The 22,278-nt window shown below is 42.7% G+C and overlaps 1 protein-coding gene across 1 annotated transcript in view; it reads left to right on the top strand.

Moving 5' to 3' along the window:
• TRIM66 (tripartite motif containing 66) overlaps nucleotides 1–22,278 on the top strand; it is a 127,682-nt gene that overhangs the window by 89,947 nt on the left and 15,457 nt on the right. The window contains exons 14-17 of the mRNA XM_043972397.1: nucleotides 105–266; nucleotides 20,332–20,601; nucleotides 20,866–21,091; nucleotides 22,063–22,123. Coding sequence (XP_043828332.1) covers nucleotides 105–266; nucleotides 20,332–20,601; nucleotides 20,866–21,091; nucleotides 22,063–22,123 — 719 coding nt within the window. The remainder of the gene's footprint in view (nucleotides 1–104; nucleotides 267–20,331; nucleotides 20,602–20,865; nucleotides 21,092–22,062; nucleotides 22,124–22,278) is intronic.

Genomic DNA, 22,278 nt, shown 5'->3' with positions numbered 1-22,278 from the left:
AGGAGGTGGCCAGTGGCGGTGTGGGGCGGTGTATGGGCTGGGGGTGGGCACTCTGTGGTTGCTTTCTCTGTGGTGAAGTTTGAAATCCATCTTTTCCCTTGCAGGCCTGCGAGGAACCCAGTGGAACCGAAGGCCCCAAGCCAGTCCCACCTCTTGACAGGACTGTCATCCCTCCTCTATCCCAGGCCATGGCAGAAGATGCCCCTGTCAGCATGCATCCTCTGGACAGCACCCTGCAGCCCTCCTCTCCTAATCCAGTGAGAAAGGTACTGATGAAGTCAGCTTTCCCGGAGCCAAATGAGCCCCAGTCTGGCTCTGGTGGTGTAGTAAAAGAGTCAAGCATTTTATGGGGTCACCAGGGTTGGACTACAATAGAGGGCAGGCAGGGCTTGCCCCAGTGGCTCACAGATTCTGAAAAAATGGATGATGGCATTTAATTCTGGGTTTAGACATCCTTTTGTCAGTGGTCACACTGCTGCTCTTCTAAGTGTGAGGAGTGTCCCACATCTGGCCTGCTTCTTGGATTAGAGAGAAAAGGAATTAGAGCTAGAAGGAAGTGGCTTCTTTGTCTCTGAACAAAGTATCTATAAGATGCTTGTTGAATACATGAGTTCATCGGTGTAGACACTTTCTGCCAAGGCACATCATAAACACTCCATGTCTTCATAGAGAGGCTTTCACAAGAGGTCCTCTGGCTGAAAAAATAAAAGAAATGCATCACTTAATGCGCACCCCTCAGATGAGGAACCTCTCCGAGCCTGACCAAGCTGGTCCTTGTATTTACGTGTGTAGATTCGATTGCCTTGACAGCTTTGTGGGAGGGGCCAGCTGTGCTGTCACCAGGTAGCCTCCAGGTCTCAGGGCAAAGTGGGGCATTTCATGTAGGATCTTTATGTGAAAGGAAGAGAAGTGGAGTAGATGATCTCTGAGGGACCTTCCAGCTCTAAGGTCTCAGGTTCTATAATCAGTAAGAAAGACAAAGGGAAAAATATGAAAAAATGCTCCTGAATAGGGTTAACAATGTAAACCTGTTTATATGTAGATAATTTTTTCCTAAGCGTTATACCTACATTTGGAGTAAGTGCTACCTGCTAAAGAGTTACTGCATTTGCCTTGGGCAATTTCCTTCCCCTCTCTGAGCCTCAAGGTTCTGTCTGCAGAATTTGAGGATTAAGCTCAGTGAGTTCTGAGGGTTCTCCCAGCTCCACAAATCTGGGACTTCTGATGAGATCAGAGATCGGTATTTTTTTTTTTTTGGTCTAATGAATTTCTCTCTCTCTCTCTGTATTCTTTTGTGTATAGCTTAGGTCTACCCTTTCTCTCCCTTCTCCATCACCTTTGTCCACAATTTTGAGGGCAGCTGTGAGTTGAAAGGGTTCTGCCTTGGGGGTCAGGAGATCCAATGATCCTAGGCTCTGCTCTGCCATTAACTTGCTGAATGATCTTAGGAAGGGCCCTTTCTGGGCTTCCATTTCTCAGGCTATAGAATAAGGGAGTCAGTGAGAGTCAGAGCTCTTCCAGCCCTAAGATCCAGATTCCATCTGAAATTCAGTCTTATCTGATTCTAATGTAGAATCAGAATCTCTGGTGGAGAGCCCAGATTAGGCAGTAACTGAATTTCCCTGTGCCCTCACTCCAAAAGTTTTTTTAAGCAACATATCCTAGCTCTGTTGTGTTAAACTCCAAGGCCTTTTGGCCCAAGGCATTTGTCTCTGTCTGTCCCATTTCTTCCTACCTATCAAGTATAGCTTTGCCCACCTCACCCCAATCTTCATTAACTAATTCATGTCTAGGAAGCATCTCTAATAGAAAGGAAAGAGTGGTGCCATGGGAGTCGGAGGGGCATCCTAGACAGGCTGGCACTACCCTTAGGAAGTATTATTCAGTGACCTGGTATGGTGGGAGTTTTGCATCCCTGTGGCCTCTCAGGGATCTTTAACCCCCTGAGAAGTTTTCCTGAATACTGTGCCCCACCTGCGCTTTCCCTTTCCCTTACCCCCACCCCCACTCTAGACCCCCAGCATGTTTGTTAGCCAGGGTTCTGGTGCAGGGATCTGGCTTGCTGAGGGAGCTGGAGGCTGGAAAGGAAGGAGACAAAAAATAGAACTTTAACTAGGCAGATTGCAGAAGAATTATGTGTGTCCTATGCAAATTGAATATAATTTTAATGTGGATTCACTCGTGTCTGAGCTATGTTATGCACCTCAGGGAGCCAAAAAAGAGTTTCTGGTCCCAGGAGCTCTAGACAGCAATGTTTCTTCTATGCACGTCCATCTTCTATGTTGAACCATCATACTGGGCTGACGTATGGCTGGTATTTCTTTACTTCTTTGTAGTGGAAATAGCCTGTGACCAGAAGTCTGGAGGTAGGCCACTCATGGTATGATCTTGTCAAGTCATTGGCTCCCTCTTGGAGCCTCAATCTCCACCTCTATCACATGAAAGGATTGAAGTAGGTGAGGGGGAGTTGGGTTTGTAGCTAGAAAATCTGGGTTTGAATCCCAGCCCTAGGGCTTTTTATTTATATGGTGGTAGGCAGCTTTCTTTGCCTCTTCAGACCTAGACTCTATACCTGTAAATTGAGGGGAGTAAGCAGATGATCTTGCAGCAGTAAAAGACTTGATTCTAGGCTCTTTAAAGCCCCTTCTAGTTCTTTTTTTTTTTTTTAGTGAGGCAATTGGGGTTAAGTGACTTGCCCAGGGTCACACAGCTAGTAAGTGTTAAGTGTCTGAGGCCAGAATTGAACTCAGGTCCTCCTGACTCCAGGGCTGGTGCTTTATCCACTGCGACACCTAGCTGCCCCAAGCCCTTTCTAGTTCTAATGTGCTATGGCACTGTGTTCTTGTTTCTTGTCTTAGACCACAAGCCCTGACATTGCCACCACTCTGATGTGAGTCCTCACCATCGCATGCTTAGACTATTGCAATAGCCTTTTGGTTGGGCTCCCTACCTCCAGTCTCTCCCCAACTCCAGTCTCTCCTCCATTCAGCGGTCAAGTTAATCTTCCTAAGGCTGCTGTCTGACCATGTTAGCCCCACACTCAGTAACTGTTAGTGGCTCCTATCACCTCTAGGATCTGATGGATCCTCTTTTTGTCATTCTGAGCCCTTCACAACTTGCTCTCCACCCCACTTTTCCAGTCTTCTTGTGCCTTACTTGCTACCCACCCTTTTATCCTGCAGTACAGTGACCCTGTCCTTCTTGCTGTTCCCCACCCAAAGCACTCCCTCCATCTCCAGACTCTGGACATTCTCCCTGGCCATCCTCCGTGCCTGGAGCCCTCTCCTTCCTCATCTCCACCTCCTGGCTTCCCTGGCTTTCTTCAAGTTCCAGCTAAAACCCTTAATGCTAGTCCCTTCCTTCTGTATCTTGTGTATAATGTTTCTCATGTCATCTCCCCTGTTACACTGTGAGATCCTTGAGAGCTTAGCATAGTGCCTGGAGCATAAGAAACACTTAACACATGCTTATTGACTGACTGACTGACATATTTAGAAAGTACTTGGTAAAGGTAAAACACTGTAAATGTCTTTTATTATTATTATCATTTGGTTCTTCTCATCAAGCTGTTTTTCTCATTTTTTAAAAATAGATTTCAGGTCCTGGGACAAAATGCTATCTTGCTACTGTTATAGCCTGTTTCTCAGACTATTGCTCAGGCAGATAAAATAATAGCTTTGTGTACCCGAATAAAAGTGTTACGATACTAGCTCATCCTCTGTAGGCATATTGAAAGCACTCACACTATGACCCCTGTTCTTTTTTTTTTTTAATGAGATATTTTATTTTTTCCATTACATGTAAAGATAGTTCTCAACTGATCCCTGTTCTTAAATCATTTTGCTCTCCTCAGGTAGGTAGGACTCGAGCTAATCTTGAAAGCTCTTGGTCTCATGAGTGTTGGGATGGTGACGTCTATTAAAAAGGTCATTCCTGAGTTTTTATGAATCGATATTAGTCTTAGAGACTGTGGGCAGCACTTTGGTCTGTGATATGGTTCAGTGCCAGTGTAATAATTGGCTGAGTCCTTCAGGATATTTGATGTTTGTAGCATGGGGACTTATCATATCAGTCCACAAACAACATACTAGCCACTAGGTCATGTCTGACTCAGTATTTGGTAGGTGATAAACGTTTACAGCCAATGACAACTCATTATACAGTTTGTGCCATTTCATTGCATGTTCTACATCGGTCACCAAGTCTGAGCTCCAATGAGCTAGTCTTCAGTTAGTTTGTATCATCAGCAGCATGAGCAACCTCCCTCTCCCTCTCTCTCGCCTGTCCCCTTCCTTCTCCTCCTCTTGCTCCTGCTTTTCTTCCTCCTCTTTCCTGGAGCTGGGAAGGCCTGGGTCCGAGTCATGCCTCTGCTGTCTATTGGCTGTGTGACCTTGGGCAGGTCATGAAATTTCTCAATGCTCTAGGAGCCTTTCTAAGTTGCAGAGAAGGAGCCAACCTGCCCTTGCAGAAGGAAACTTCTCATTGGGGAATTCCTTCTCTTAATGCAATCCCAGGGCCAGTCCATATCTCCATTATTTCATATCATATTATACATTTCAGGTCATTCGGGATTTTAAGGATCACAGCTAGTCTCTTCCTCCTGGCAGCAACTGCTCCAAGAGAGCTTAGCAGGTGCTTTGCTGTTAGCAGCACAAAGGAAGAGCTCTGTGGCTGGTGTTGGGTTGCACAGGAAAGCTGGATGGGAGGAGAACATCCACTCACCTGCCCCTGTAATGAGCTGCAATGAGACTGCTGGACTTCCCCCCTGCAGCTTCCTGTTTCCCCCAGGGGCTCAATTTCTCATTTAGTTCTTTTCCAGAACTTGACCATAGCTCAGCCCTGAGCCAAAGTAATCCTAACAGCCTGTTCCCTCCCTTAATCTGCAACCCTAGAATTGGGGACATCTTTACTGCCTGCTAATTTTTGGGGGGACAGAGTCTGTCTGGTGGATGTTGTGACAACATTGTAAGACAAGCAGTTTTGGGGGATGTCTCTGCAAGCTGGTGTTGTTTCATTACATCACCATGGGACATTTCCAATTCATTAAACCAATCGTTCTGGTTTAGAAGTAGAATTCTAACCCTCCAATGTGGTAGAAAGAAAGCTAGACTTGGATTTAGGTTCTAGCATTAACTTGTGTGACCTTTGGTAAATCCTTTTGCATTTCTGAGCACAGTTTCCCTATTTTTAAAATGAGAGGCTAAACTAGATAATCTTTAAGATCCCTTCAAATGTTAACATTTTATTTATTTCAACTCATTATATTGTAGACACTGTCGTAAGGACTAGGGATATGAAAATTTTTAAAAAATGAAACAGTCCCCAAATATTTTTTCTGATGAACTGCTATCTGTCCCTTTCCCCAGGTTGTACTTGGAAACTTGCTTGTTTTTTTTTACCTGAAGTCCTGTGGTTTTTGATACACCAGACAGACCTGGCTACTTCCCCTCAATTGATGAGATATTGGTAGGAGCAGGTCTGATAGCTAGGCTTCAGAATCTTTCATTTCGTATACAGCTTTTCCTGGGACATTGCTTCTTCAGTGTGTTAAAGCTTTAATGGTGGAGAGATTTCTCAATCATTGTTGTCTGCTTGTAAATTTGCTGTTGTTATAAGATAAATGATGATTCTCAGCACATCCCTGGCACCCAAATGGAAAACTAGAGAGCGGTGATCGCAGTTGAAGTGACACAAATATATTTACTTCTGTCAAATGGCACATTAAAATGTCAAAGGCTAAAGACATGGTACCCTGTCTGGGGCCACTGTCTGCCCCGGAGCATCACTAATGCTCTCTGATGATGCTCAGTGACCATCTTGTATAAGTAGTTCAGACTTTTGTCAAACCAGGTCTGCTCTTTGAAGATGTCTGCTTTGTTAATGACAGCCGACCTGCCAAGGGAAAAGAGACAATGACTAACGAGAGAGAAGAAGCAGGTATTTTTTTGTGAGTTCATAGGGAAGTGAATCAGTCCTGTCTCAGGAAGAACTTTCTTCCTGGATCAGGGTAGAATATGTTGATGTTTGGCATTTGGTGCTACTCTCAGAGGACAGACTTTCATTTTTGTTTCCAAGGATTTGGGGAAAAGGTCACAGTTGCACACCTCCAAAGTGACCGCAAAATGACCAGAAAGAAGCTCCCAGTGAAATGGAAAGATGTTCTGATGACTTCTTTTTTTTCTAAGTGCCTTGACCTGATTTACTCCCTCCTGAGACAAATCCAAGAGAACCAAATTCTTTCAGAACCTACTTGTAACTAAAGGGATGAAAAGAAATCAATGGAAATTTAACTCCAGGCATTGCATCTTCAAGAGAAATGTGCAAGGGGGCAGCTAGGTGGCGCAGTGGATAGAGCACTGGCCCTGGAGTCAGGAGTACCTGAGTTCAAATCCGGCCTCAGACACTTAACACTTACTAACTGTGTGACCCTGGGCAAGTCACTTAACCCCAATTGCCTCACTAAAAAAAAAAAAAAAAAAAAGGAGAGAGAGAGAGAGAGAGAGAGAGAGAGAGAGAGAGAGAGAGAGAGAGAGAGAAATGTGCAAGGTTCAAGATTTGGAACATTAAAAAATTTTTTTGAGGGAGACTTTCTTACTTTGTTCTCTGTAAGACAAGCAAACCTTTAGCAGACACAGGATCTCTCTGTGCTGTGGGAGCTACTTGGATGGCCTGTGAGCAGGTATCCGCATCTCACTGGAGAACCTCTATCTCAGATTGCTGTTTTGTTGCCTTTTGGTGTAGACACAATTCTATAGACTCTGCAGCAGCTAGATGGCGCCATAGTGCATAGAGTGCCAGGCCTGGAGTCAGGAAACCTCATCCTCCTGAGTTCAAATGTGGCCTTAGACACTAGCTAAGTGTCCCTGGGCAAGTCACTTTACCCTGTTTGCCTCAGTTTCCTCATCTGTAAAATGAGCTAGAGAAGGAAATGGAAAACCGCTCCAGTATCCTTGCCAATAAAACCCCAGAGGGGGTCATGAATGGTTGGATACAATTGAAAGGACTGAACAAGAGTATCAACAATAAACTTTGCATATGATATTTCATTTGAATCTTTATAACCGTGTGAGGGGAAAAAGAGGTAAGTATTAGTTGAATACTTCAAAAGAGAAATAATTTCATCTGTGTGGAGAGTTCCTTCTTCAGTGCAGATTTTGACCCCTTCATACCTTACAAATGGTTTCATGAATTGCTTTGACCCAAAGAATTTGTCACTGGTGGCCAGCCTCCCCTGAACTCAGCTAGGCTGACAGACACACAGTCTACTACTGCCTTGTTTTTGAAGAATTTCTAGTTGGGTAGCGCTTGATGCACTTCTGTTTTCTCAGACTTCACTGGAGAGACATGGGTTTTATTAGAGGTGGGGAAGCTGATTCTCAGGAAAGTGAAATCAATGGATTTACTCAAGGTTACACACAGCTAGGTAGTACGTAGCAGAGCCGATGTTCAAACCCAAGTCTTCTGAGGCTGAGTCCATGCTTCCTTTCAAGAAGGTTCAGTTTGGATGAAGTAAGACCCAGTGTGCCTCAGTCCTTTAGTAAGTGCCTGGTAATGTGCTATGTGCTGGAGATACAGAGGCAGTCATGGAACAGGAGTTTGCATTCTGTGGGAGGAGACAGTGCATATATCTGCAAACATGCACAGAACGAGCTCAATATAAATACAGGGTAGTTCTGGGGAGGGAGGGCCTGAGCAGGTGAGGAAAGTCTTCATGTAGAAGAAGTTGACGCCCGAGCTAAGTCTTCAAGGAAGTAAGGGATTCTGTGAGAATGGGAGTTGACAGTCCATCCTAGGCATATGGTACAGTAGGCATGAAGGCATTAGGATGTGAGCCGGAGTGTCATGTTTGAGGAGCAGCAAGAAGGCAAACAGTAAAGAGAAATCTCCAATAAATACCCCAGGATCTATCCCTGGCTCTTCTAGTCAGTCATTCCATCAGTGAATTTAAGGAAGACACAGATAGCAGGATCATCAGATTTTAAGATGACAAAGTTGGGAGAGTTAACATGTTGGATGAAAGTCCCAAGATACAAAAATAACTCGATAGGCTAGAGCGATGGGCCATATCTAACAAAGTGAGATTTTATGGATTCAAATGTAAAGCCCTGACACTTACATTTAAAAAAAACTTTCCAAGTATAGGATATGGAAGCCATGGACAGGGAGTAGTTTGTGTGAAACAGAAATGTATAATGTTGGACTGGTCAGCATTGACTCTCTTCTCCACCACTTCTTTATACACGTGGGCTCTTCCCTTCTGTGTAACACAGTTTGCTGCATACAGAGAAAGGAGGCCATTGAAAGTGGTCATGAGGAGGATGGCAAGGTGTCAGAGCAGGAGGCAAAGGGTTAGGCATGAATCCCCAAATTACCTGTCTTCATTGACATTTATCCTGCCATTTTCTTCTCTCTGACATTATAGACGTCTCCCTCTATCTCCTGGACCTCTTAATAGTAGTACAATAACCACAGTAACCCTTTCAGGAGGACTAGAAGAGATGTCATTTTACCAGTCACAGACTTTATAGGGATGCTAACTACAGAGATATTGTGAGTTTCTCAGTGTAAGACAGGGTAAGGTCTCTGCCTGTTCTGCTATATGATTCTGTGGTCCTGTGTGATTCAGCCTAGGAAGCAAGCCTTCTTTGTAGTTCCCTTTGTCTAGCAGCTAGAGTACAGCCACTTCCCAGCCCACTCTTGTTACTCTGAGAAGTCTGTCTTCTAGGTTTTACCCATTATTATTTTTATTTCCAGCTCAAAATAAAGCTCTCTCCTGGCTAAGTATCTTCAGATTGTTTCCCCAATTCCTGGCCAAACTTGGGCTACATACATATTGTTCCATGCTCCCAAAGAAGTCTCTGCATTCTCAGACTTCTCACTTCTAGTTTTTCTTAATCTACTTATTCCTCTCATCGTTTACTTTTTTACAACTCTTTTCTTCCCTCTACCCCAAGTCCTGAGATGACAGCTCACATTTCTTCTATTCAGGGTTATATATGGCTGTGTGTGCTCTTCAGTTTGATCCATTCAATTTAATTAATTAAAATTCCATACATATTAAATGCTGATACATGTGCAGAGCACTGTGCTAGGAACTGGAGAAGACACAGGTTTTGGATAAGACATGTCTTTGTGGAGCCAGAGTCAGGGGGGAGGATGTGAGATAAAGAGAAAACTATAATTAAAGAGTATGTGGTTTGATTGAGTGAGTAGGCTCTAGTAGACTCTCAGCCTGATCAGGCTGCAACCACCCTCCATGCTATAGGAGATTCTCTCTATGCATTACTGTGAAAAAATTTGTCATCTGATGATGAACTTGCTGATAGCCTCTGTATCTTTTGAATCCTGTATTCTCTTGCACTTTTTGACTCTTTTGCATTTAGCATCATCCAGTTGGCACATTCAGGGACAGCCACTCCCTCTGTTAACACAAAAGATAACTTCAGAACTGGTGAAAGCAAGCCAGCTAGAAAGATTCCTTCAGTTTCCTGAGCCAATATAAATTCCAAATCAATATTTCTTTCTCACAATGATCCTTCAGATCATGATTCTTGGTCAAAAATCCTGAGAACTACCGGTGATCCTGTAATTGCTAGTTTATTCAGTTTTCTTGGCTCATCTTTCATTTCCTTCATTCAAGAGTAGCCTAGTATATTTCCTATATTCAATTTCCATGTCACCTGTTCTTTTTTCCCCAAATAGGTATGATGATGGTAACTTTTATTCAAGTCAGAGTTTTGGCAACTTCAACTCTTCAGAACACAGAAATAAGCAAAAAAGCTTCTAAACATCAAGAAAAATAGCCACTCCAAAGTCCTAGTGTATTTTACCTTCTCCAGGAGTCATCGAGCCAGCCTCCATTCCCTCATCAAAGTCTAATGTCTTACATTGGTAGATAAAAACCAAGATTACTGGTTGAAGGAGTTAGTTATCTGGTTTCCCTTGGCAACTCTCAGATCTTGCTAGATTATCACGAGGAAAAGATGGTGGTGGATACGGAAGTGGTAGACATTGAGGCTCCTAGAATACTGTGAAGAACAGTTGACAAGAAGGGAAAGACAGCATAGTTACCAATTAAAAAGAGAACCTCTTCAGGGCCATTTGATGTCTGGGCAAACATCAGCACACCCTCAGTCCCTGAGGGCACCCTATCTTCCAGTCCTGAATCACTGAGAAAAGATCAGATGATGCCTTGTCTCCGTTTAAAAAGGCAGGAAAGATTTCTACCAAAGATTGTTCATTTTTTTTTAAGTTTCCGAACCTAAAGGGGAATATTTTAGCTATCTGGAAAATGACTTATGTGGAATATCTTATTTTCTAGCAACAGTGATTAAATTAAATTCAGTTTATATGCACATATAATTTGTTTATTTTCTCCTTAATCATTCTTCCTTACATCAGTAACTGGGTAATTAACAGCAAAAAGATAGGGTCATAATTCATGTGTTATAAATGTACATATTTCTCAAGGCTGCTCTGTGGGTCAGAGCTACCCTATAGATGATGTATAATCACTCTATCTCAGTTTTCCATTTTAAAAAATGGGCAGAATATTAAACTTTCTTGAACTCATGGGAATCAAAGTCAGTGGGATAGACTCATAGACACCATCTGGTGAATTCTGTCAATCTAGAGGTGAGGAAATGTACCCCAGAGAAATGATGGCCCCTCAGGGGAGGGGCAGAGCAAGGACTAGTGTTCAAGGCTCTGAATTTCTAACCCAGTGCTGTCCACTGCATCATGATGCTTCTGTTCTGCGGGATCCTTAGAAGAGGCGTGTGAGACAAAGAGTATGGGCTAATATGGGCATGAATCATCAGGTTAGACCTGAAAGGGGTGTCAGAGGGGATTCAGTCCAACATGAAGATACTGAAGCTCAGAAAAGGGAAGAGACTTGCCAAAGTTCACACAGGTAAAGATGTGCTAGAGCTGGCCCGGCATTCTCGGTCTTCTGACCTTGATCCGGTGTTCTTTCCAATGAAGCTAATAATGCTGGATTCATAGAACATAGGATTTAGAATTGGAAAGTACCTCTGAGATCATTCAGTTCAAGCCCTTCATTTTATGGAAACAGAGGACCATAAATGTATTAATAGTTCCCATCTCTAATTTATACAACTAGGAGAGATGTGGCAAATATGGAAATTAACCTTTTTTTTCCTCTTAAAAGCCACTCCCACACAAATCAGAGATCACATACGGGTAAAAACAAACAAGCAAACAAACAAATTCATTTTCTTTTAAAGAGAGAAATGTATTAGTTTTCTCATCTTGCCATTCTTAAAAGAGGAGACATAAAACTTTACTTATCAAATTATTTAAAATTTTAAAGCACTTTAGTTCCATAATACAAGCTTGTTAAGGGAATAACATGGAATAGGAAAAGGCAAAAAAACCAACAACCCCAAAATAAAAACAAAAGGAGAGAAAGCAGAGAGACCCAGAGACCCAGGATAGAAAGAAAGGATGAAAAAAGAGCCAGGAGAGGTGAGAGTGAGGGTGTGTCTATTTAACCACTGTTTTTGTCATACCTTTTGGAAGGCACAGGAATCAGTAAATTTTCTCACTTGTTATCTCTGTCCTTTGAAATGTTCATTAATAGCTCTTTCTGTACAACAAAGCAAGTTTGATTTCTTTGAAAATTTCAAAGTGTAATTTCAAAATAAAGGTTTGTTTTCCCTTGGAATTCTGAAGACTTTGCGTGTGTGGAGGATTATCTTAGGTTTTAAAAAAATTTTACCCTGGAAACATACAGGTGCCCATCTGTTTTCACAGGTCTCTTCTGAAAAAAAAAAAAAAACAGAATAAAGGTCTCCCTCACATTATTTAGCATCTTCATTCCCATTATTACCCTTGATCTCACAAAAGCCCAGGGCTAAGGCATGGCTGGACAGGGCCCCCCTCCTCATTTTGGGGATGAAGGAGTCTCAGAGACATTACCTGCAGGCCCCCCCCCCAGGGCATATGAGAGGGGGAGCTGACACTAGGATGGAGGGTGGGAGACATGTCCTTATCAATGCTCTTTCTCCTGAGTTGTGACAGTCCATGTGAAGAGAAAAGAATGTGGGTCTTGGAGTCAAGTAAAGCAAGTTCAAACCTTGGGCAAGCTGCTTCAGCCTCAGTTTCCTCAAATATAAAATGAGGATAATATATGATGAACTATCCCTGTTTTGGGGGTAGGGAAATGCTCTAGGGAGAAAATACCATAGAAATCTATGCTCCCATATTGCCTGGAGATGATGCTTGAGGGAGAAGTCAAGTCAACAAGCATTTATTCAACACCTACAAGGTTCTAGGCACTGTGTTAAGTGCAGGGCCTACAAAGAAGGACAAAAGATGACTTCCTTCCAGGAACCCAGTCTGATGGGGGAGTATATAACAAATGAGCAATAGACAGGATGAATTCAAGATGCTCTTAGAGGGAAGACAATGACATTATTTTTATTTTTATTTTTTTTGGTGAGGCAATTGGGATTAAGTGACTTGTCCAAGGTCACACAGATAGTAAGAGCACTGACATTATTAAGAGGACTAGGGAAGGTTTCTTGTAGAAGATGGGACTTTAGGTGAGACTTGAAGAGAATGAGGGAGGAATACTAAGGAAGGATGGGAAATGAGAAGGGAGGGAATTCTAAGCATGTGGGACAGCCAGGACAAACAGTCAGAGTCAGGAGACGGAGTGTTTGGGGAAAACAGTAAGGGGGCCAGTGTCATTGGATCTTAGAGTTCCTGGCTGGAGACCCTATCTAGAAGTTCCCTCTACCTCTGACCTGATTAATCCCTATCATTTATTAACAAACCATTTTACTTTGGTCTGTGTGCTTAGTGTAGACCAGGCACTGTGCTAAGTGTTTTCCAATTCTTACAACAACCCTCTGAGGTAGGAACTATTAGTATCCCTATTTGACAGATGGGGAAACTGAGGCAAACAGGAGTTAAGTGACTCGCCTAGGGTCACGCAGCTAATAAGTATCTGAGGTTGGGTTTAAACTTAGTCTGTCCTGACTGCAGGCCCAGTGCTTTGTGCACTATTGTGCTACCTGGCTACCTGTGAGATGGATGAAAGATGGCAGAGCTTATTTGACATGTGGTAGGTACAGATTATGGAGCTACTTACATCATGCAGTTGGAGAAGCAGTGCAAGGTGCCACCTGTCTGTCCCAGGAATACCTTGCCTACCAGACTTCCAAGTTCAAACCTTTTGTCACAGAATTAGCAAACTTCAGGGCTGAAAGGGACCTTAGACACCTTCTGGTCAAACTTCCCATTAAGTGATTCGTCCAAAGGAATCAAACTAGGAAGTAGCAGAACTTGCATCCTAAACTAGTTTGTCTAACACAGTCATTTTTTTTTTGATTGGGAAATGGTGTGTGGCAGATGACAGAGAGAGGAGAATTTTCTCCTGAAGACAATTTCTGTTAAAATATATAGAGGTTACCTTAAGAGGTTCTTTCAGCATTTCTCTTGTACTTGGGATCAGATAAATCTAGTAGCCATGGGATTATATTGAATGCTAGCTCATTGGGCAGAGAGCTCTGGGCAGCTAGGGGGTGACAGTGAAGTTACTGGCCAGGGAGAGAGAGCCTCAAAATTATGGTACACACGAGACATGGAGAGGGGTGGTGTAATTAGAGAAACAAGCTTTGTTAAGGTCAGACCTTGGTGATCAAATTTTATTTAGAGTGTGTCTTCATGTACTTCATGTAGGGTAGCTTCCATCCCATAAGCTCTAAATCCAAAAATAGGTATTAAATGTCTGCTTTGCTAGGCCTGGGTGACCAGATAGTTTGAGCACAGTGTCAGAAATGTGTGTTGTGTGAAGGTACTAAGCTAAAACCAAAGAGATTTGTGTATAGAGTGTCTCCTGTGTCCATGACCTCATACATAGTCCCAGGGTACTGAGGACTCTGGTATAAAGAACAGGTGGGATACTTTTTTTTCCGTTAAGGGCTCCTGATTCACAGAAAAAAGATCTATAATTTGAGGGCTGTAACATCAAATCCATCCATCCATCCATTCATCCATCCATTCATCCATCCATCCATCCATCCATCCATCCATCCATTCATTCATTCATTTATTCATGCTGTAGACATTTATTAAGCACCTACTGGTTGTGGAGCACTGTGTCAGGCATGGAAATAGGTACGAAGTTTAGATAATACAAGATTCCTGTCATGGAGATGACATTCTGGGAAGGGGATAAGACACAAATAGATATCACTATATTCTGCCATATTATGTATCAAATGAAGTCTCCGTGGAGTCCCAGGGGAAAATTATTATCAGCAAAGAGTCAGGGAAGGTTTCATGAAGAAGGTGGCATTTAAATTGGGTTGTACAGGATGAGTAGAGATGCATCAGGTAAAGAGGAGGAAGGCCTTTACGTGAAGGTGAACAGTATAAGCACCAGCACAAAATGGATAACAGGAAGGTCTTCTTCTGGGGGCACTTTGTACTTACTCCAGCACTTCAAAAAACATGTAGTGTTCCCATTACCAGTGCCCTTGCAACTCCTTTTCATGCCTTAGGAGATATTCCTCATGAGTTTCTGTGACCAAAAGAAATGATTACCATTTTAATCAAATGATCAAACATTTATTAATCACCTACTATGTGTCAGGTACTGTACTAAGTACTTGGGATACTAAAAGGGGCAATGAGTCTCTTCAAACTTTGCTAAGTTGTTCTTTTGACAAACTACATGCCCTTATATTCAATAAAATACCTGGAGTCATGATTCCCAATCTTTTCTCCCAGTTTTTAATATAACAAATTTTAAAGACTTTCTAGAATATTATTAGTAATAATACTAATAGTGATAATAGCTCATTTAAAGCCTAATTTATTGTTCAAGTTGAAGGTGCATGGGACTATAAAGTAAGAGAAAACCAAGTAGGATGATGTAAAGCAGCTCCCCATGGCCCCTAAGGTGGTGGGGATGTGGGGATTAATATTTTCTAACCTACAATAAAAGAGACTGAGGCAAAGCTCTGAGCCAATGGCACTTTATTAAAAGGTCCATGGTCCCCTCTAATGAAGTGGACCTCAGATCCTCTTCATGATGTGAGATGCCTCCTTCTTCCAGTACATACAAAATGGACTAAAGATATGAATATTTTCATTATGCACAAGAATTATATCATAACAAAAACTAGAAACATCTCACCAGTTATAGGCAAGTGTTTCATGCTGCTGCTGCTTCTCAACAATAGTCACATAACAGTGCATTGCTGTCCAATCATTGAAAAAACCAAAAAACGTCGTCCCTAACCCTAGACTAAACAAAGTAAGGGGTGAAACTGAGGAGCTGCTAAAATCTGAAGGGAGAAAAGGTCAAAGTCTTGAGGCTTTTGAAAATCTACACTTATTGCAAACTCTAGAAGTTATTTTACTTACTAACAAAACAGATGACAAAATCAGCACTGTTATCTCAAGTGATTTTGAAAAGGATATGAGCATATTCAGACTCAAATCATGAAAAGCCCTTTTTGATTTTAATGGCATGAAACCAACTAGCAGATCAGTTATAACGAAACATTGGAATTCAAAAAGTCTAGCATTTGCTATCATCATCTCAAATTTGCATCTGACAGTGTAAAAACATGCCAGAGCTTAATTGTTTGTGGAAGACAGTGTCGTAGTAAGACCCAGAGAAGGAAAGGTGGCACTATCAAAGAATACTTATAAGGATAGACTTCAAACACCACTGTGACAGAGAGACTTGAAAGAACCATTGAAGATATTGGGAAGGACCATAGAAGTATAAGGGAACTAGTCTCTGACCAACTCCTTAGTCCCAAAAGTTCAGGATAGAATCACAGAAAATAGGGGGCTACATTACAAAGTTAACTGTAAAGCTGTGTCTATGCCCTATATCTCTACAATTGCCATTGGCTGAGTGAAGATTGGCCATGCCCCTAATAGCATCTGGGGCAGCTGTCAGCTCTCTGGGACATTCAACCTGTGAGTATGAGCTGGGGAAGAGTAACACCTGAGGGAGTGCTACAGAAGATGGCATCAATGTAAAGCTGGTATATGTAGTAGAAAATTTGAACTCCATGTTGTCTAATTAAAGACAATGGAAGAGAAACATTTCCGTGGAATGGAAATCCAAGGAATCTGGAGAATAAAAGCATATCGGGAAGTCTCTCTTCCCTTAATCAGCAATTGAAAGTAAAAATAAAAAAGAATTAATGTTATGACTCATCTTGAAGAGCAAAACAAACAATTCAACACCAAAGAGGCTTGAGAATTTAAAAAAAATCAGAGGCAAGAGAGAATCCCTAAAGATTTAATCAATAATCAACAAGTATTTATTAAGTCCCTACTATGTGCCAGACTCTGAGGATACAAGTACAAAGAATGAAACTGATCCTTACTCATGAATTTGCATTCTAATGGGGAAGGCAACAAGCACATATTAAATATTTAAATCATTAAATATAAAGTTAATACAAGTAGTATTTATAATAAAGTAGTTAAAATTTATAGGAAAGTAATACAATTTTAAATAAAGTATAATAAAATTGATAAATTTATAAAATTTAACTTTTAAAATAAAAATGAAATTTATAATAAAGTAGTTATAATTTGTAATAAATGTATAATAAAATTTATAATGAAGTTAAAAACAAGATAGTATGGGAGGAAGAGTACTAGCAGTTAGGGAGATCAAGAAAGGGTTCATCATGCAGAAAAAGATACCTAAGCTGCATTTTAAAAGAAAAGAGGTATGAGTTGAAGAAAAGGAGAGATTGCTTTCCAAGTATAGGAGACAGTCAGTGCAAAGGCAGAGATGGGAGATGGAGTGTCATTTGTGAGGAACGCCATGACCAATTTGACCATTTGGCCAGATCCCAAACAGGACGGAGAATACTATCCAATGAAGCTGGAAAGACACTGGCCAGGTTGGGTAGGGTTTGTTTGTTTGTTCGTTTTGGTGAGGCAATTGGGGTTAAGTGACTTGCCCAGGGTCACACAGCTAGTAAAGTGTCAAGTGTTGGAGATCGAATTTGAACTCCAGTCCTCCTGAAGTAAGTGAGTAAGATGGCGTGCAGAGATGAGAGCCTTGAGGAAGGGAGGTTTTGCAAAGGGAGACTTCACAAAGTCTAGGTGAGAGGTGATGAAGGCTTGACTTAAGGTGGCATCTGTGTGAGCAGAAAGAAGGGGTTGAATGGGAGAGATGTTATACTAAGGAAATGAGAAACAGCAAGCAATGAGAGATGACCTGATAAGGAGGCTGAGGGAGAGTCAGGAGTCCAGAGTAATGACAAGATTACAAACCCAGGTTACTGGAAGGATGGCGTTCTCTGCAACAGAAAGAGGAACATTGGGAAGATTTCTGGTCATCTAAATGGTCACACGAAATCCAGCACAATAAAAATGCAAGTTAGTTCAAATGAGAGACAGAAAGCTCGAGCATCTTTAATGAATGACAGATGGTTTTGTTGGTGCACATAACTGAAATTCTAGCTTCTCTGTAAAACTAGAAGGTTGTAGACCAGATAATATCCATAATTAGTGGCTCAAAGGGCTTCACAATGGTACACAAATTATTAGCAAAAAGTTTTACCAGCTTCCTCTCATACATAAGCCTGATCCGACTTTTTAATAGAAGGCATCACATATGGACTACCAAAAGATGAAAACACCAGTGACTCCTGCAAATATAGGCCAGTCACTTGATTATGTACTTCATAAAAACATTCATAACTCCTATCATTAAAAAATCTTTAACTGCAAGAAAACAACATATTGGCTGAGAAGCAAAAAGTTCCAGGAGCATAAAAATTAACTTATCGTTTTCGTAATAATAATTAGATGAACAAATTGCCCAAAGTAGAATAATGGTTATAAAGCCTTTGATGATTATAACAAAGCCTTTCACTCAGTTTCGAATTCAAGGCTGATTTATATACTGCAAATATCTAAAACAAATCCAAGGATGGCGAGAACACAGAGTATTTGATGCCCATATGCAAAACTCATAGAAAAACAAGTATACTACCAGTACAAAAATGTTAAGAACAATTAACAGAGGATGTGGCGTTTTTCAGGGTGACAGTTTGAACCCATTATGGTTCTGCTCAGACTCAATTCCATGATTATTTTTCCTAAGTAGAACTAAAAGTATGACTTACAAATTAAGGAAGGCATCACATGTTGGCATTATTAATCACTTGATGTCCATGGATGATATTAAGTCTTATATGGCTTGAAAATGTCATTTGGACTTGATAAACATACAGTTCTTACTGTACATCAAGGAAAGCTTGGGACTTGAATCCAGAGGTCCCACCGAATCAATGGATGTTGAATCAACAAAGGAGACTGAGAAGGAATGGTCAGAGAGATAGAAGTTACTGTTGATCAGTTGTTTTTCAGTCATGTCCAAACCTTCGCTATCTCATTTGGGGATTTCTTGCCCCTCTCACAGGACACTTCATCTCCCAACTGTGCCTTTCCATTGGCCATCCTCTCCCTCCTCATCTCCACTTCCTGTCTTCCTTGGCTTTCTACAGGACTCAGCTCAAATCCTACCTTCTGCCAGAGGTCTCCCTAGTGCCTCCCAGCACTGCTAGTGCCTTACCTGCCATTTACACTGCTATTTGCATGTTGTCCCCACATTTGAGTGGTCAGCACCCTGAGGTCAGGCACCATTTTTTTTACCTTTTTTTTGTTTTTCCCTCACTTAACACAGTGCCCAGCAAATAATAGACCCTAAAATGCTTGTCAACTGACTGACTGACTGTTCCATGAATGTCTTCTTAGCGTTGATGGCACCTGTCCCCTTTGTGCCATCCAGATGAATGGTATTGCTTTATCTAGCTTGCTACTGGCCATGGAGTCAGAAGATACTGGTTCAGGAGCCAGCACTGATGCTTATTAACCACGTGACCTTGGACAAGTCACTACTGCCCTCTCAAGTTCCACTTCTTCCTTTGTAAAACGGAAATAAAAACATGGGACTCCTGAGTTCAAGTCCCTTGGTTTGACTCTTACTAGACATATGATCGCTCTTAGAGCGGCTTGGGAATGGTGGACTGGACACTGAACATAGGCTCAGGACTATTACTAGCTGTATGACCTTGGGCAAGTCACTTAACATCTCTTTGCTTCACTTACCTCATCTATATAATTAGAGAGTTGGACTCAATGGCCTCTAAGACCCCTTCTAGCTCTAAATCTATGGTCCTGTGTCTCGTCATGCTAAGCCTCAGTTTCCTTCTTGCAAAGGAGGATGGATAATTATACTTTCCTTTTTGTTGTTGTTTTGTTTTGTTTTGTTTTTTTGGTGGGACAATGGGGGTTAAGTGACTTGCCCAGGGTCATACAGCTAGTAAGTGTTAAGTGTCTGAGTCAGGATTTGAACTCAGGTCCTCCTGAATCTAGGGCCGGTGTTTAATCCACTGTGCCACCTAGCTGCCCCCAATTATACTTTCATTAGTGGAGAGAGCATGATAGGAAGTGTGAGGTTCACTTCCAGCTCTGGCACTTAAGAACAGTGTGAGCTTGGGCAAGACACTTCTTACTTCTGCCTCTCCCCTTGCTCATTATAAAGTGAAGTTAGATGTTCTTTCTCTCACTAGCAGTGAGAGCGCTGGACTTGGGTTCAGAAGAGTAAAGTTCAGATCCCAACTCTGATATGTATTAGCTGTATGATCCGGACCTCACGGCATCATAGACCGGAAGGGACCTCAGGGACCATCTGCTCCATCCCCCTCCCCTCATTTTACAGGGGAAGAAACTATGACCTATGGAATGAATGAATGAGAAAGTATTTATTAAGCATGAATTATATGTCAGGCACTGTGTTGGGGGCTGGGAAGACAAATAGAAAAGGCAAATGGTCCTGCATGCGAGAAGTTTCTATGCAAATGGGGAAATACAATGCGTATGGGGAGCAGGAGATGGTGCTTTGTCTGGGAAGTGATAGAGATAGAAGGGCAATCAGAGGGGTGCTGCTGCTTGATTGACAGACACATCCTTTCCAGGATGGCAGCGTTGACTCGATTGTTTATCTCCAGAGCCAGAGGCACAAAGTAGAGTGGCAGGCGGGCTTCTGGATGGTGGATCTGGGGCCGGTGTCACAGTGGAGAGTGCAGGGCCCTAGGACAGGAGCTGGTGTGTCATGCATGAAGCGGAGGAATGGCTAGAGCATCAGTGGTTGAATCTGAGCTTAGCTTCCCTCAGTCTTGGTTTTCTTGAGAGCAAGAATGGGTAAGGGTACTCACGCTCCCTTCCAAGGCTTTTGAAGCCACAAAGCCCCATGTAATGTGGACTTTTGGATTCTTTTGGAAGCTGATCTATATTTTATCTTCTTCCAAGCGCTCAGCCTCGGTGAGCATAATGGGCTTCTCCAATACACTGGAAATGGAACTGTCATCCCCAAGAACAGGGAGGGCAGTGGAGCCACAGATCCAGAGTGTGACCAGCCTGACACCTAGCTCCTGCTCCCACAGCGTGGGCCCTGCTTCCAACACGCAGCCGGAAACGGTGCCCAGTTATGGTCCACCAGCCACCCGGGTCCTGCACCCTGGGGAGGGGGCCAGCCACTTGTGTTTGGGAGATGTTCTCTTGGGCAATGTACCATGCAAGGTGAGTCTCTCTGATATGTGGGTGTGGGGCTGGGGAGCCTACAGAATGCTGTGCCTCGGTGTCCCCATTTGTTAAGCTGAGGGGTTGGATTGGATGATATTCGAGGGTCCTTCTGATTCTGTCACTCTGTGCTTCCCTAACTCTGATTCTGTCTCTGCTGCCGTGCTAGTTATCTCTCAAGTTTTGTCCTAGCCCCAGGTTCAATGGTACAAGGGCCACTAATGGTACCATTTTCATTCTCTTTCTTCTTTCCTTTTTTTCAAGATGGAAAACGAGGATTCCAAGCCCATTAGTGACTCTCTGGGACACAACACAGCAACTGCCTGCCCCGATGCTCAGGAAGAATTAATTCTTCCTTTACAAAAAATCCTAGAGGAACCAATTAATCTCTCAGTGAAGAAACCCCTTCATCTTGCCTCTCCCCCAGTGCCAGCTGTCAATGCCTCTCCTCTGCCATCCACAACTGCAAAGCCTCTTTGGCACACAGAAGGTACAGCAAGAGGCCCCTTTCCTTCCTGGGGACTCCAGGCCCCTTCCCAGCCCAGTCGGGCAGGCTCTCTCCTCTCTGTTGGCTCATAGTGTTTCTGGGTCCTTTAGGAAAACACATCAGAGGGGACAAGATCATCAGAGACTTTAGGTGATGATCATTCATATTTATGACTTGAAAGCCTTTATGCATCTTATTTCAATCAACACTTGCAAACAAACCTGTAAAATGGAATTATTATCCACATTCTATAGGGGAGGAAGCTGAGGCTTAGACAGGGAGTGATTTGCCTAAAATCACGTAGCTAGTAGTGACAGAGCTGGGCAGGAACCCAGGTGCCCAGTGTTCTTACCATTATACCACTCTGTCTCCCTGGAAGATAGGGGCCAAGTTACTACTGCATTAAAATGTGTGGCGAGACCCAAGTCTGGCTTCAGGAGAATACTGGATGGAGACTATAGAAAAAACCTGGGTCAGTTTCCTTATTATCAGCCTCCTGCTGCCATTCCAAATGAGGAGATGAGTCATCAGGTCTGTTCTGAGAAGACTTTTCACACTAATTAGTCTAATTTCAGGCCTTCCAGTTATCATAGTTCCTTCCACAGTGAGCTCTGATCCCCTGCTGGGGTTAGTTACGATGTGGCTGGGGCTTTCTTAGGAGAGGGGGGAGACCCACTTAGTGTCTAATGCTTCTTTGGGGCCCTCCTCATGTGAGCTCATCTGGATATTTCAGCCCCCCCCCCCAACCTTTGAGCACACAGTGATCCACCTGTTTCTCTGGTTCCTGGCAGCTCTGCACTACTTTGTGTGACTATGAAGACATATTGGCATATATTCAGCCTCTCCCTCCCCTTCTTTGGGGGACACTGTGAAGGGGAAAGATGTCTTTTAGGGGCCATGAGAACTGGGGGCTGGGTGCGCAGTAGTCCTGTGGTTGGCTTCTTACCGACAGACTCTCCCCTTCTCTGTCCTAGATTGTAGCCATTCTGAACAGCAGCCTTTTGAGGCACACACGAAGGGGAATCCAGACATCAGGTAACAAATAGTGTCTCCCCTCAGTATGTGAAGGAAGCGTCATCTGTGAGTTTCTCCAAGAGAGAAGAGGTTTGCCCTTTTGCTGCTGATCCCAAATGACTGAGATAATGATGCAGCTATTCAACGGCCCCTCTACCCTGATCCCCCTACCCCCA

This window comes from Dromiciops gliroides, chromosome 6, assembly GCF_019393635.1.
Source record: "Dromiciops gliroides isolate mDroGli1 chromosome 6, mDroGli1.pri, whole genome shotgun sequence".
In the NCBI taxonomy this organism is placed as follows: domain Eukaryota; kingdom Metazoa; phylum Chordata; class Mammalia; order Microbiotheria; family Microbiotheriidae; genus Dromiciops; species Dromiciops gliroides.
Note: the sequence above shows the minus strand (reverse complement) of the source record. Positions and strands in the feature narration are given on the sequence as shown.